The sequence below is a fragment of the Misgurnus anguillicaudatus genome, chromosome 10, assembly GCF_027580225.2.
Source record: "Misgurnus anguillicaudatus chromosome 10, ASM2758022v2, whole genome shotgun sequence".
Lineage (NCBI taxonomy): Eukaryota > Metazoa > Chordata > Actinopteri > Cypriniformes > Cobitidae > Misgurnus > Misgurnus anguillicaudatus.
Genome location: NC_073346.2, coordinates 24,652,671 through 24,667,983, shown reverse-complemented (window position 1 = coordinate 24,667,983; position 15,313 = coordinate 24,652,671). Strand labels below are relative to the sequence as shown.

The window sequence follows — 15,313 nt, the reverse complement described above, 5'->3', positions numbered from 1 at the left end:
TTTTTGCAATGCTTTATTGGAGGTTGACATGATATTGTGTTAAGGGCGTCATCTAGAGGATAAAGCAGGAACTACAAGCTTCCTTTCAGTAGCTGATGCAACCTTGTCTAAACCTTTACTGAGTTATGAAAGTTTATGCATGTATTAAATATGCATTTGAGCAAATGTCTGTAAAGTATTAAACATTTTAAAGCAATACATTTTGACTGTAACATAGCTGTTTTTAATAAATAATGCAAGTGCTAAAAAACAGAATTACATCATAAGAACAATGAACCAGAGTAGTTCATTTTGGGAAAATGAAAACTCTAATTCTGACCTCATTTTAGCAATTAAACTTCATGTGGCTTATGTGAAGATATCTTTTAAAGCAAGCAATCTTTCACAACACATTAAACTCAGTGGTTCTGATTTGAAATCGTTCATTTTTTTTAATGTGCATGAAACTCAATTCAGCTCTGTGTTGCTGTGGGCTTTACGGCAACTAGCACCAGGTTTCTTGGGGACAAAACGGCATCAAAGAGTGGTATCAGTTTACTCTGAAAACCTAAAAAATACAAATACACATTACCTCAAGTATTTCTGTAGACAAAAACATTTAAACATTAAACAACTATTTAAATGCTAAGGGTGGGTGAACTACCAATAGGGTGTGAGATGTTCATTTTAACAGGCTATTTACACCATTGAGTGATTTGCTCTGCTTCACTTACCCCTCTCCTGCAGGAAAATCATTCTGTCCAATAACACGAGAGTCTCCACCACAGGTGCAAGCAGTAAAACAAGGCTGAAGTATGCCACAACACGGCCCTGCTGTGCTAGCATTGCATCTACACAGTCAGGGTTAAAGGGGAGATCAATGGGTAAACCCACCCGTGGCAATGCCATGCGAGCATACCTGTGAGGAAACAGAGGTTCTTGGCATAATGCAGAAAGAGCACCTTAACCTTAACATGATGATATATAACATTATGGTGATTTTAAAGGTAACTTTCAGTACTGGACTATAGAGGAACTTTACATGAGAATCACCAATTTAAGTAAGAATACAATAAATCCCATTAATCCTCAAATATAAAAAATTATATGCAACCTAATAAAATTCACAATGCCACAATAAAGTTACATACTCTGAAAACGATAATGCATGGGCTTTCTTAACAGTCTGAACTCCTGGCCTGCGTAATTGGGGTCTCGCCTCTCTGATGATGGTTTCTAAAACAGCTCTGTAGCAATGTGTCCGAAGCAGACCGCTCTCCTCTCTCAGCCTGTGGAGATAGTCCTCTATTGCATGACAAGCCCCCTCTCGTGCCTTGTAGGACAACTGGTGCCCTGGTAACCCATGTACCCAGTCACTCATTGGATAACCAAATTCTGAATGCTCTATTGGGACGTGTGAGGCTTGGGGTTGTATCACCCCAGGAGGGTTTGGGTTCTCCTGAGTTGAGATTTTCATATAGCAGCAAGCAACAGAAGTGATGACCTGAACGTGGGGGCAGTTTGCGAAATGGCGAAGAAGCGTAGAACTAAGATCTCCACAGGCATGAAGCCCAGTAAGGACAAAGTTATTTGATTGTTCTGCACCATCTGGGATTGTCACTTCAGGCCCAATAAAAGGTGAGATGTTAACAGGTGATTCACTGGCAAAACTGCACATGTTTTTAGGTTTTACTCCAGATGGAAAAACCAGAGTGTTTATTTGGGATACAGAATCAGAAAAATGCGTGTCAGCTGGACGTGTAGTTTGTAACTCCTCTGCATTGGTTCGGCAAGTATTCTGCTCAACTTCGAGCTTTAGTTCTGATGGCATTGATACCAGTTTTTTTGTATACCGCCAAGTGTTAGGTCCATTATTTTCTGTGATATCAAGCTGTTTGATAAAAAATTCCCATGATGCTTTTGGGTCGACCCAGCCTACCACATGGCGAGGAGTGGGACCAGGTTCAGAACATGGAGATTTTTCTGACTGCAACAGAAAACCAGATGAAAAGTTGGTCATTGGGATATAAAATAAAACTGCTATGTTTACGCAAAGAAATACAGCATCTTACATGTATGTCTACAAAAACACATCTAATATATGCATCTAAAAAATGATAACAATAATTGTAATATATTACCTTTTGACTCTCTTTGGCTAGTGTCAATAAGAGCTGTTTATCAAATTTGGTGGCCATGGAAACCAGGGCAGGGTCAGCCTCAATTCCAGCGACATGTAGGCCAAGTCCAAAAGACAGAAAACGTGTCAAATGGCCCTGCAGGGATAAAATAAAAGTAGGCTACAGCTGAACAGCCAGATGTTTTTAATAAAGTATAGTACAAAACAGCACAGCTGTACCTGTCCAGACCCGACATCAACCACACTGTTACAGTTAGCTTGGTCACACAACTCCTTAACCAGCTGGGAGAAAGTTTTGAAAAATAACATTTGCACATTAACCGTTTTGTCTAGTAAATGAACGTTAACATAAAAAAGACATATAGAACGCATACCTTTCCAAGTCGACGGATTTCATGCTGCTTCTTGGGTTTAACGTGTTTACGGAAAATATGTCCTAACAAAGAGCTTTGACTCTGGTTAGACTGAAACTCATCCCACATCTGTGCACCTGGATCCTCTTGGTGTCCACCTGGTGCTTTACGTGGAAATGACAGTGCATGTGCTGCCGTTCGCAGTGCCAGTAAGGACAAAGGCCACACAGATGGGTAACTTAAAAGACAAAAATAAAACCCATAAAAATACTTGTTATGATCTACCTGAAGTTCTGTGCGCACTGTACGTTGCTATACAGTACAAGCAACACAATACACTTTGCACTTCTCATGCCCTTAAAACATTTTATGCTCAAATAAAATTTTGTTTCATTATAAACATATTTCAGATCTGTACAGTAAGGGGACCACAGCCAAAAAGTGATATCTGCACCTGGCAACTTTTTGAATACTTGAAAACTATTTCAGGTGCTACTTCATGAAGCATTATCTAATTTTGGTCTAACTTATGCACTGTCATGAACCTAAAGGTGATTTTAGACTAAACAAGGTGTTGGTAACGCCGGTCCTTTAACTCTTTGTCCAGTAGCAGGTCTGCGATCAGTGGTGGTGTAAGATCACCGAGGGCTTTTTGCCAGCTCACAGGTAGAGTGTCCCACAAATTCTCACTGAAAAACTCCTGCGGGGACAGACACACAACGACACACTTTAACATACAGTGCATAAATATTTTAGTAGTCTCATGCATGATGGTAACCCTACTGAAAAAATCCAACTAAGACCACCATAAGCTGGTGAGCTGGTTTTAGCTGGTCTCCCAGCTTGGTTTTAGCTTGTATTGCTGGTGTAGAAAGCTGGTCTAGCTGTGTTTTGGTCACTTTTTAAGCTGGTCAGGCTGAAAGACCAGCTGACCCACCAGCTTTGCCAGGCTGGGAGGACCAGTTTACACCAGCTACTGCCATTTTAAACCAGCTACCAGCTTATGCTGGATTTTTCAGTAACAGAAAATAACCCAATTTGGTTTTAGCAAATAACGTTATCCGTTTACAGTTAACTTACACTCGCCAATACGAGATGAAACACAGAAATAGGTACAAAGAAAACTGTTCAATAATTACTATAATGTAGGAGTCCGATATATGTCTGTAGATTGACAGGAGGGTTGTCAACTTCTCGGCCAATCCTCTCTGCTCATGTTCGGATAAAGTCGCCACAAACATTTCACACAAAAACTACATGAAGACTACAGATGGTAAGGTGCTTCTTCGTTTGGCTCTTTTGTTTAGCGTTTGCACAAAAATGTGTGTCGAATTAATTCAGCGTATGACATCACAGTACCGCGAGATTACAGTACAAGTCTAACCATTAAAATCCCTCTTGCGATACTTTGATTTCATAACCGGAATGATCTGCGCAGCACCGCATGAAGTTGAATGTTTGCATGCAGCAAATCAACCACGTGTTCAACGTTCCCCTCTGAACCGGAAACACACTGTGTGCGCCACCGCTAGTCACGTGGGTATTTTGTACCCCAGAAGACATTCGTGTTTTGAGATTATCGGTCGTTTTTCAGCAAAATAATGGTATGTATTTTAACAAAATAATGTGCGGTATATAGTTCGATAGACAGTGTGTGATTCTTAACAAGTATTGGCTACTTAACGCTCATGAAGCCATATGTTTATAATGGTTTACATATCAGATGTATTTAACTGATAACGAGTCTATAGATTGAATTACAATGTATTGTATTAAATCATCTTTGTGTTACACTTAGTAAAATGAATGGTAAACTCCTGTGGAATTGTCCCTCTTTGCGATGGTTCTAGTTAATAAAGTCTATAGTCAATATTTTTTAAAAACATAATGTTACTTATAATTATTTATACCTATTATTGTTTCTTAATTTTCTTTATGTTAATTTCTCTTTTCTCCTGTTAAAGTGTGAAAGCACATCGAGGACTCTCCTGTTTTAGCCCCCCAGTCCTGTGCAGTATCAACTGAGCCTGTACTGTATGTATTGACAAGTATAATTATTTAAAATTAGCCTTTGTTTGAGGAAAAGTATGTCAGGAATTTCGCTTAATTTGACTTTAAACTCTAGTAAAAATGACAAATCAGGTAAATGCAACAGAAATGAGAAACATGAACGTTTCCTTAAAAAGAAACAGTACCTGATGCGGAAGGGTTTATTAAAAGACAAACAAAACAAAAGGAAAAATCGGAGAAGAAGTAAAAAGCAAAACCACACACAGATCAACGGAGAGGAGCAATCGAAAGCAGGTGCTATTTTTCCCAAGTTTAACACCACCGTGCCTCATACCAGTACGTCATTCGTTTCAACACCGATGTTTTGTCAGAAATCCTCAACTTCAGTTTCATCCACTGCCTGCACATCTCAGGGAAAACCAACAAAGAAAATGGTGCCCCCCACTTCTGGACCTCTAAAATATGTAGCAATGGACTGTGAGATGGTAGGAACAGGACCAAAGGGGTCCATTGGTGAGCTTGGCCGCTGTAGTATTGTCTCTTACAATGGTGATGTCATTTATGATGAATTCATTAAACCTACCAACCCTGTCACTGATTATCGTACACGCTGGAGTGGAATCAGGAGGCAGGATCTCCGCTATGCCACACCCTTTCATCATGCGCAGAAAGAGGTACAGGACATCATCCCTACTTAAAGTAAACTACTGAATGTAACATGTTTTAGACTTTTCTGTAGGTGTTTTCTGAAACCCTTTGACATTGTTAGCGGCGGCATTGGTTTTTCATCTGCTTAACCAAAACTTAGCATTTAATTACATGTAATGAAGAATGGCTTCTTTTTATGTTTTGACAAAATGGCGTTTTTACGTTCTGCACACAGATTATAAAGATAATAACAGGGAAAGTGGTTGTGGGCCATGCCATCCACAATGACTACAAGGCCTTAAAATATTTCCATCCTGCTTGCCAAACGCGAGATACCACCAAGATTCCACTTCTAAACCAGAAAGCTGGATTTCCTGAGCATGAACCTGCATCTCTAAAGAGGCTTACTAAGGCTCTCTTCAACAAGGATATACAAGTGAGTGTAGCACATTGTAAAATGAGTGAGGAGATGTCCCACATTCATCTGAACCACAAAAATCAAAGTAGGCTACTGTGTGTAGTTCAGCTGTCAAATAAAGTTAAAAGGAACTCTGAACAAATCCAGTATTAGATGAAATTCTAAATGTAATATTAGTTTAAGGTGTCCCTAGAATGTGCCTGTGGTGTTTCAGGTCCAAATACCCTATAGATTATTTATTATACCATGTTCAAAAGGCCCATTTTTGTGTGTGCAGGAAAAAGTGCTGTTTTTGTTATTGTGTCTCTTTAAATCCAAATGAGCTGCTGCTTTCCTCCCAGCTATATATATATATACAGTGTTGGGTATTTTAAGAAAATGTTCTGGTTCCAGTTCTTCATAACAATTCCCAGTTCTGATTTTGATTCCGTTATAATGAAAGAAACATGAAAAACAATGAACAACACTTAAACAATTCCATTTGTGTTTATTAATCACTGTCAAAATATTTTAAACAGAGCATTTAAATTCATATCAATTTAAAAATATGACCCTCCCTTAACAGTAAACTCTACACTCACCTAAAGGATTATTAGGAACACCTGTTCAATTTCGCATTAATGCACTTATCTAATCAACCAATCACATGGCAGTTGTTTCAATGCATTTAGGGGTGTGGTCCTGGTCAAGACAATCTCCTGAACTCCAAACTGAATGTTAGACTGGGAAAGAAAGGTGACTTAAGCAATTTTGAGCGTGGCATAGTTGTTGGTGCCAGACGGGTATTTTACAATCTGCTCAGTTACTGCGATTTTCACGCACAACCACGCACAACCATTTCTAGGGTTTACAAAGAATGGTGTAAAAAGGGAAAAACATCCAGTATGCAGCAGTCCGGTGGGCGAAAAAATGCCTTGTTGATGCTAGAGGTCTGATTCAAGTTGATAAAAGAGCAACTTTGGCTGAAATGACCACTTGTTACAACCGAGGTATGCAGCAAAGCATTTGTGAAGCCACAACACGCACAACCTTGAGGCGATGGGCTACAAAAGCGAAAGACCCCACCGGGTACCACTCAGCTGGTCTGATAAGTCTCAATTTCTGTTGAGACATTTAGATGGTAGAGTCAGAATTTGGCATGAACAGAATGAGAACATGGATCCATTATGCCTTGTTACCACTGTGCAGGCTGGTGGTGGTGGTTTAATGGTGTGGGGGATGTTTTCTTGGCACACTTTAGGCCCTTTAGTGCCAATTGCTCATCGTTTAAATGCCACAGCCTACCTGAGCATTGTTTCTGACCATGTCCATCCATTTATGACCACCCATCCTCTGATGGCTACTTCCAGCAGGATAATGCACCATGTCACAAAGCTTGAATCATTTCAAATTGGTTTCTTAAACATGACAATGAGTTCACTGTACTAAAATTGCCCCCACAGTCACTAGACCTCAACCCAATAGAGCATCTTTGGGATGTGGTTGAACGGGAGCTTTATGCCCTGGATGTGCATCCCACAAATCTCCATCAACTGCAAGATGCTATCCTATCAATATGGGCCAATATTTCTAAAGAATGCTTTCAGCACCTTGTTGAATCAATGTCACAATTATGGCAGTTCCGAAGGCGAAAGGGGGGTCAAACACAGTATAAGTATGGTGTTCCTAATAATTCTTTAGGTGAGTGTATATTACGCACGAGTAGTTACGCATGAGATGATGCGAGTATCTGGCAAACGCTTTTTATCATAAACCCTTTAGACGCATCTGCAGCAGGTACTTTTTTGACAAGACACGTGATGCACACAGGATCTCTCGAGGCGCAGAACACATATTTTGAAAAAAAGAACCACACACATGACGGGCTACATACATGTTGTTACTAAATGCGCATCGAGCGCCCTCAAAAAAAGTATACAAAGCTTACCTCAACAGCGCAAGTGTTTTCTGTTGTAAGCTGCGTTAATTTGGTTGCGTGACTGTAAACAGTGGCTCAACGTAATTAATATTCATGAGGTAACACATGGCTATTTAAAATGACCCTTTCCAGCGCTTTGCTTGTACATCGGAACTGCTTTTAGAACCGAAACTTAAGAATTTCGCATGGTTCCAGTTCCTTTTAAAAACAGAACCAGTTCCCAACCCTAAATATTGGTACATAAAACATACATAATAAGTCAATCACCTTACTTCATTCTTCATAATGATCGTGCTGTAATGTATTATAAAAAAAGTTTTAAAATAGATATTATGACCTAATTGTGGTCTTTAGATGGTTGTGGGCGGGGTCTGTGCATAGTGAAGTCAATTTTATTTTTTTATTGAGAAAAAATGAGTGGGCAGATTTTTATCCTTACAGGGTTGTTGTGTATAAAAACAGGCGACACACAATTATGTGCAAACAGCATATAAAAGTGAATTACACATTGTAGTCTATGAATATCTTTGAATGTTAAATTATTTAAAAGTTACTTAATAACATTTAATCTTATTTCTGCATCATGTTTGTTAGCCAAATTTAAAGTCATAAACAGATGTATACCACACAACCCTGTTCAGAATCCATAAGTTGAATTGAGATGTGTAAACCACAGAGGACGTTTCAGAGCTTTGGATAAGACTATTTTAAAGCATGGCTTTAAAGTTTTCCACTGAAAAACTCTCTTCTTATATTTTTTTAGACTGGGCGGAGAGGCCACTCATCAGTAGAAGACGCCAAAGCCACCATGGAGCTGTACAAAGTAGTGGAGGTTGAGTGGGAAAGAAAACTGGCCTCTGAAGCCATTAGCTAAAAATGGAGTAATGGTGTAGATTCGAATCAGAAAATGATATTGCTATAATCTGAAGCAGTAACTTTTCATATGCAACCAATCTTGTTATTGTCTTGTTTTTTTAACATGTTCAAAATGAGACTTTCTTACTTTTAATAACTTTTAGAAAAGCGATAGTTGGCGGTAAAAACCACTAGGGGGCTCCTCAGTTTCTGTACCACAGAAGTGATTTTTTTTTTTTAAAAACTCATTTTATCTCTCAACTGTTGCCGCTTTGCAACAGTTGTCAACTTGCAAAAATGTGGACATGATGCCTTCTGTACACGCACATCTCTTTCACTTCCATTCAGAAACTGAGACGAAACTCAAAATCTTTGCAGTAAGTGGCAAGTAAAAGCCCTTGGAGCTCCTCTGTCTGCCTGGCTTTCTTTTTACGTCTGACGAACAGGATGAGTCAGCATTTTTCTTCTGTGAATTCAACACCACCACATGAATTACAGCCCCTACTGTATTTAACTGTCCAAATGAACAGACCTACTGCTATTCCTAAGATTATAGTCAAAGCTCTTTTTCATCCAAACGCACTCAATCATCAGTCAGTCTGTGTTTAGGAATCCAGTTGCACCACTTCGGTGATTTTTGGGAGGCAGTCAAATCTTCCTTCCACTAGTTTCCCAGAAGTTTTAACCTTAGTGACCTTACTTTGGTAATAAAAGCTTCTTTATGGTGAAAATCCATAACAATGAAAACCTGAAAAAAAAAGATTTACTGTATGGTGACATCAGCGAGCTCAGTCTGAGCATTTATACATCTTTATCCAAAGAGACTTGTGGTGCGTTTAGTATATAACAGCTCCTGCATTACCTGGGACGTCTTGCAGTTTGGGTATTGCTAGTGCCATATGCTTAACTGTTTCAACAGCGACATTATGTGATGAATACCAGTAGGTATGCCAACAAGCAGCACAGACTCAGCCAGTAACATTTTATTCATTGTTGGTGTGAATCCATCTTTACACCTTAGATTTTTGCATTTGGCATATGCTTTTACCAAAGCGACTTACGGTGCATTACAAGTTAAGTATTTTTTAAAACTGCTATTCCATGGATTCGAACCCATGTCCTTTTGTGGTGCTAACACAATGCTCTACAACTGAGCTATAGGATCTTTAAATATGTGGTTTCCACTGTGCAGTGCATAATGTAGCTTTGTCTTTTTTGTGGGCAAGGACTTTGCAGAAAGAGAGGAAGAGATAATATTTAGTGCTGGGGTCTCCAACCTTCACAATGGATAAAACGATCGCGATGGCTACTTTTTTTGATGTAGTCTACTCAAAACCTTTTTGTTTTACTTCTTGATTTTATTTAATTTTACTTGTTGATATGTTTTATCATTGTTTCATATTAACATACATAAAAGATGCCAAGCCTATATAAAAAAACAATAAATAAATAGTACAATTGAGGCTATTAGTAGAATGTGCTTTGGCGGGCAACAGGCTTTGTGCCCAGCTGCACTGGTTCCTGGGCTTCGGCCGGCTCCTTGTTTCCTGTCTGCCATTGTTGGACAGACTGATTAATCCAGGTATGTCTGATTATTGTTGTTGTGACTACTGAGGTCAGACACACCTGGATTAATCAGTTTGTTTGTGACTACTGAGGTCAGGCACACCTGGATTGGTCAGTTTGTCCAGTGATGGCGGACAGGGGGCAGGGAGCTGGCTGAAGTTCAGGAACTAGTGCAGCTGGGCAAAAAGCCTACTTACAGACTTTAGCCGTTTCTCAATGTCAAGGATGGATCCTCAAAAGCCAGAATTTCGAGGATGCTACGTCATCGATGTCCGTTGAAGGACTGTTCCAATGTCGAGGATCCTCGAAATTTCAGCCAAGGACTGAGTCCTTCGTTCGAGAAATATCCCATATACAGGAAAGGATGCATATTTGTATCCTTCGTGCTCTTCACGCGCTGAAATCACCCACAATCCTATGCGTGCAGCACCGAAAGCACACCTTTCAATCACGCAATGACGTGCACTTGCTAGCCTGTTCCATTTAACGTGTTCTCCGAATGCTTAAGAGGAGCCTCGCCTAGCCTGAAGGAAGTGACTTGTAAGGACTAGTCCTGCCAAGGAAGTATCCTTGACATTGAGAAACGGCCTTTGTGCGGGCAACCTTTTTGGAGTCCATTGATTTGTCACTGTAATTCATAACCCATCAGGTTCCTCTCTTTTAAAGGGCAGTCAAGATTGTCTAGATTTTTTTATTAGATATATAGCAAAACTTTTTTGATGAAAATGTAATGTTCTATAACCCCAATCCCATTAGTCCATGTTTTACATTAATAAAAAACAATTAATAGATTGAATATAGTATTGTAATATAGTGTATAGCCTGAATTGAAACAGACAAGAATTTATCATGGTATTTGGTTTATTTTTCTCCAAATCACTCTGGTAAATCCAGTGGATGTTGACTGGAATAATTTAAATCTAATGAAATCAGAGAAACGTTGTACAGAGACGACAGTCGGGGTGACTTCATACTTTCCTGGTTGTGGCTTGGATGTGCATGGTAGTAATGTCTGTAAAACGTATCAAGTTTGAAAATCCTCAATGGTTGGCAGGCAGAAGTGATCTTGTGGTAAAGTGAAAGTTACCCTTGCTCTTTATTAAAGGAATATAATAATGTAAGATCCAATAAATAATGTACTGTAGCTTCATAAAAAACTATGGGTGAAGACAAATGCTCTTTGACTTCTATGATGAGAATCTACAGGCTCATTTTATGCTAAATTTGGACATTTCTCAATTGTTATGCTTTTTCTGAGACTACTGATTTGCTGTGTCAGACCTGTGTGTGAAAGAGTGCAGTGTTTCCCACCATCAATACATATTTTAAATGTCTCATTTGACTGATAATTTGAATCTAAGATATTTATGTGATTATCTGAAATGAATAGTGTTAGTGTGTCTCCAGGAACAGGGTTAGGAACCAATGGAAAAGTGTTTTGTATTTCAAAACAACAACAACTCTAAGTGAACCTGGCCATAGTCTAATTCTGCTTGGACTACATTAAGTGTTTAAAGATGACTTTTTTTCGGATTTGTGAGGCTGAGTATTTGGTCCGCTGTGTAATATGTTATTCCAGGACTATGATGTACAAAGCCATATTTGTCCTTCTTTCTTCAGGTTCACTGACAAATCCTGATTTAATAAAGCCTTTAGACTCTTGATGGTTTGCTATCATAAAGCCGGACTCCAGTCTGTTACATTATGCAGTTGACTTCACAGACATGACTCATAAATGTATTTGATTCACATTTACCGATGTGACTCAGCAATGCAAGCCAATACAAACTGGTAATTTCTCTGAATAAGCAGTTGTCTCATTACATGCGTAGATATCTGTAAGTTTCCAACCTTGATGCAATTTTTCTTTTCTTGTAGTCAGCATGTGTGGTTTGAGAGATGATAAGTAGGTACAGTATGTGTGTGTGTATACTGACTCTATGTCATTAATGTAGTGTTGCAAATGTTTACTTATTTGTGTGTTTACAACCGTTTAATTCACAGCAGTAGTGTGGTGATGTAGTGCAGCAAATTAATGAACCAAAGCATTCATTGTGGTATTTACCCTTGGACTCTTGCTCAATTGAAAAGTAATCCTTCCTTTAATAGCAAACAATGAAGAAATTCAGTAAGTGATGTTTCTTAAGGGTTTCCCGGACAGGGTTTAGAATAAGCCAGGACCAGGCCATATTAGGACATTTAAGTAGTTTTTACAATCAAACAAATAACAATACTGGTGTGCATCTCGAGACAAAACTATAGCACTGATATATGTTAAAATATGTCAGTACAAGGTGTTTTTAAATGAATGCAGCTCAAAAATGCATTTTACAGAGTTTCCACTGGTCCTTGAAATACTTGAAAGTTTGTGAATCTGGAGGAAAAATTCAAGGCCCTGGGAAGTTTTTGAAAATATACATGATATACAAAAAATCCATATTATTCCCTGTGTAATGTAGAATAATATCATAAAAATTCTAGACTATTTAAGCACACGTGCTAAACTGTTCGCTTTAAATGCTTATGTCTTCTGATTGCGAATGTTGATTCATACCAAAATGCTTTTTTGCATAGTTGTGTTTGACACACGAAAACGTCTCGGGTTACGTATGTAACTGTTGTTCCCTGAGAAGGGAATGAGACGCTGCGATGCTTCCTGCATCCCTGTAATGCCATCATTCAATATTTCAGATAGCAATATTCTTCCTGGCTCCTGCTTCACCCTGTCTTTGTCGTTAAGCCTCCCCATTGGTTGAATTTGATATACACATTCAAACACACTTACCCCTAGAGGTGTCCCCAAAGTGTCACCGCAGTGACGTAGCGCGAGTTCCCTTGAAAGGGAACTGTAACGATGTATCTTAAAAGGTAACTCGATGTAACCTTGCTCTCACTTGAAATGTGTCCCCAGGGTATTGGATCTGGAAAGTCCTTGAAAGGTCCTTCAATCTAAAGTTAACTAAGGTGTGGGAATCCTGATTTTAGTTAGCCTTGTCCAGGGAAACAATAAGTTAGTATTTGTTTTCAGTATTCACTTATGTTGCACTGTTTGAAAGGTGGGTTAATTTAACACTTAAAGGTGTAGCGGAGGATTTTCTCGAATTTTAGAATATTCTCCACTTTTTAAAAAAATGCAATTGCGCAACACTCCTGATTGACAACTAGGAGGACCAATAGTCTTGATGATCCACCCGGAAAAAATTAAGAAAATTAATGTTATGCATTCTAACCAGTGAAAAATAATATATTTTTAGCTAATTTTTAACTTTATAACACTCAAATTATTATTAACTAAAACCACTTTAAACACATTACAACAGTGCACATTTTTTCATTACTTTTTTCAATAATGTAGCCGGCATATCCGTAATTAGGTTTGCCAACTGTCCCGGATTAGCCGGGACGTCCCGTATTTTAAGCCTAATTTATTTGTCCCGTACGGGACGTTTTTTGACTGCTACGCTTGATCTTACCAGTGACTGATTCAACAGGCTTCGACTTCATGTGGTGCCACAACGACAGGCAGATGACATCAAAATCCCGCGAGAGGGTTCGAGAAATCCTACAGAAGCCGCTATCGAAATGCTCTTGCGGTACTTTGATGTCATCCACTGTCTTTGTGGTGCCTCAAGCAGCAGCAGTGCTGATCACGACACCTTTTATCCAATCACAGATCCCCAGCACATTCACATTTAAAAAGTAATTTAAGAGGGTCAAATAATTCGATTTTAGGTTTGCTTTTTTATATAGTCCGTTACTTAGCTGTTTGTGTAAGATCATAGTCTCAATTCTGAAGAGATCGCTGATCCAGACCTGCCTAAAACGCATCAATCTGAAGGATTTAATCATTTTCAACTTTAGGACATTTTGGTGCTTCTGATTCACATACTGTAATGTGTTTTAATTTATGTTTTTGATGCTGACCCTGTAAGACCACATCTTGTAGAATCTATGTTATTTGAGTTTGTCACAAGATTAAAACGATAACGTTTTAGTGCTTTAGAAAGGTAAACTTAATGGTTCAAAAGTAGCCTTACTGTGTTAAAAGAAAGCTACCTGCTGTAAATTAACAAACTAATAAACCTACCATGTATGTTCCCAGGTCATAAGAGTTATAAATTAATATTTAATTAGGAGATTACACTGTATACAAAACCATATACGCACTGCTGCGACAGGCCACATTTTGTCCCGTATTTCAGAGTGAGAAAGTTGGCAACCCTATCCGTAATTAACCCTTTGCCAACCAACCATGTCTTCTATTATTTCGCTTATTGTCTTGTTACAATATTCTTTTAAAACAGAAAACCCACATACTTTCTGCCTGGGTAGGACTTTTATGCACGCAGAGTCAGTGAATATTTGATCAAACTCTGTCATTTGTAGAGAATTACCGTTTGTTTTTTAATAATTATTTTAAAAATATAAATGCATGTTTTTGAACAATCTCAGGTGGGCATTCAATTTTTTTTACAGATCTCTCTCTCTCTCTCTCTCTCATATTCTAATTTTGGACGTTTAAATTTTCCTCCGTCCCTTTCCAATGTCTTCATGTCGCCAAGGGACGAATAGGAAAATGAACCCTGTTGGTTAAAAAAAGTGGGTTGATCAAAGCTGCTTCTCGCGCGTTTATTCCTCCACTCTCTCTTTTCTCTTCCTTTGGACCGAGCGCACCGCATCCATCATCATCAGTCTTTACTCTATGAGACTCAATTCACATCTCCATCCGAGTCGGAATTAAATCATAACACAGAAACCTGTGCGGGTATGTGGCTTTACATTAAAATGATTATGAATGTGTCATTGAATGCATTAATGTCTTAACATTCACTTACTGAGTAATTTTGTCGTTTGCCACATTAACTTTGGATAAAAAGTCGATTTTTGTATTTTTTGTTAAGTTTTATTGCGATGTAGCACAGAGTCGATGTCATACGGTGCTTATAGGCTGCAGTATTCATGTTGCATCAGTTGATGTGGACTTGTTGGACTTGTTTAGTTCAGCCTTTTTGTAATTATTCAGTGTCCCACTAAGTAAAAAAAAAAAATCGGACAGGATTTCATTTTAAATGTTGTTATGGTCATTAACAATAAGGGTTTACCATGTTGACTGTTTGCTGTGACAAATAATTTTAGAGTGTTTGACAGGTTGTCAGTGTTGGGTTGTGCAAAAAGACTCTTTAGCCTTCTGTTGCTGACTAGACACGTGTTCATGACATTTATAAGTGTCTCCTAAAGTTTTACTTTAATAGGTTAAATTAATTTACTTACAGTAAACAAATGAATGAAAAATTTTTTAGTTAAGTAAAACAGAAATAATGCCAAACATGTTCTATAATCATTATTTTTAATAATAATAATAATAATAATAATATAACAACATATCTAAAGTGCACCACCTCTTGTATTAATTAAAATCTATAACT

General features: G+C 38.3%; 2 protein-coding genes across 3 annotated transcripts; one reads left to right on the top strand and one right to left on the bottom strand.

Annotated features, from left to right (window-relative positions):
- Nucleotides 1-4: 4 nt before the first annotated feature.
- mettl25b (methyltransferase like 25B) lies at nt 5-3,811 on the bottom strand. Of its 2 annotated transcripts, none has more exons than XM_073872186.1 (8): nt 3,612-3,811; nt 3,055-3,172; nt 2,494-2,711; nt 2,339-2,401; nt 2,121-2,255; nt 1,131-1,966; nt 714-898; nt 5-547 (listed from the first exon to the last, which is right to left on the bottom strand). In XM_073872186.1, the coding sequence occupies exons 1-8, from the start codon at nt 3,711-3,713 to the stop codon at nt 453-455; spliced, it is 1,752 nt and encodes a 583-aa protein (XP_073728287.1). In that variant the 5' UTR covers nt 3,714-3,811; the 3' UTR covers nt 5-452. The 2 variants fall into 2 exon arrangements, with proteins under 2 accessions (XP_073728287.1, XP_073728288.1); XM_073872187.1 differs by having other exon boundaries at nt 3,553-3,681.
- Nucleotides 3,812-3,919: 108 nt separating this feature from the next.
- isg20l2 (interferon stimulated exonuclease gene 20-like 2) lies at nt 3,920-8,731 on the top strand. The gene is made up of 4 exons (XM_055210244.2): nt 3,920-4,076; nt 4,437-5,156; nt 5,366-5,566; nt 8,230-8,731. Exons 2-4 carry the CDS (start codon nt 4,560-4,562, stop codon nt 8,338-8,340), a joined length of 909 nt encoding a protein of 302 aa, XP_055066219.2. The 5' UTR covers nt 3,920-4,076; nt 4,437-4,559; the 3' UTR covers nt 8,341-8,731.
- Nucleotides 8,732-15,313: the final 6,582 nt, after the last annotated feature.

Coding starts and splice junctions, on each gene's coding strand:
- isg20l2 (XM_055210244.2), top strand. CDS start 4,560: ATGTCAGGAATTTCGCTTAATTTGACTTTAAACTCTAGTAAAAATGAC. Junction 5,157..5,365: donor TTCATCATGCGCAGAAAGAG/GTACAGGACATC, acceptor TTCTGCACACAG/ATTATAAAGATAATAACAGG. Junction 5,567..8,229: donor TCTTCAACAAGGATATACAA/GTGAGTGTAGCA, acceptor ATATTTTTTTAG/ACTGGGCGGAGAGGCCACTC.
- mettl25b (XM_073872186.1), bottom strand. CDS start 3,713: ATGTTTGTGGCGACTTTATCCGAACATGAGCAGAGAGGATTGGCCGAG. Junction 2,402..2,493: donor AAATCCGTCGACTTGGAAAG/GTATGCGTTCTA, acceptor ACTTTCTCCCAG/CTGGTTAAGGAGTTGTGTGA. Junction 548..713: donor GATTTTCCTGCAGGAGAGGG/GTAAGTGAAGCA, acceptor TGTATTTTTTAG/GTTTTCAGAGTAAACTGATA.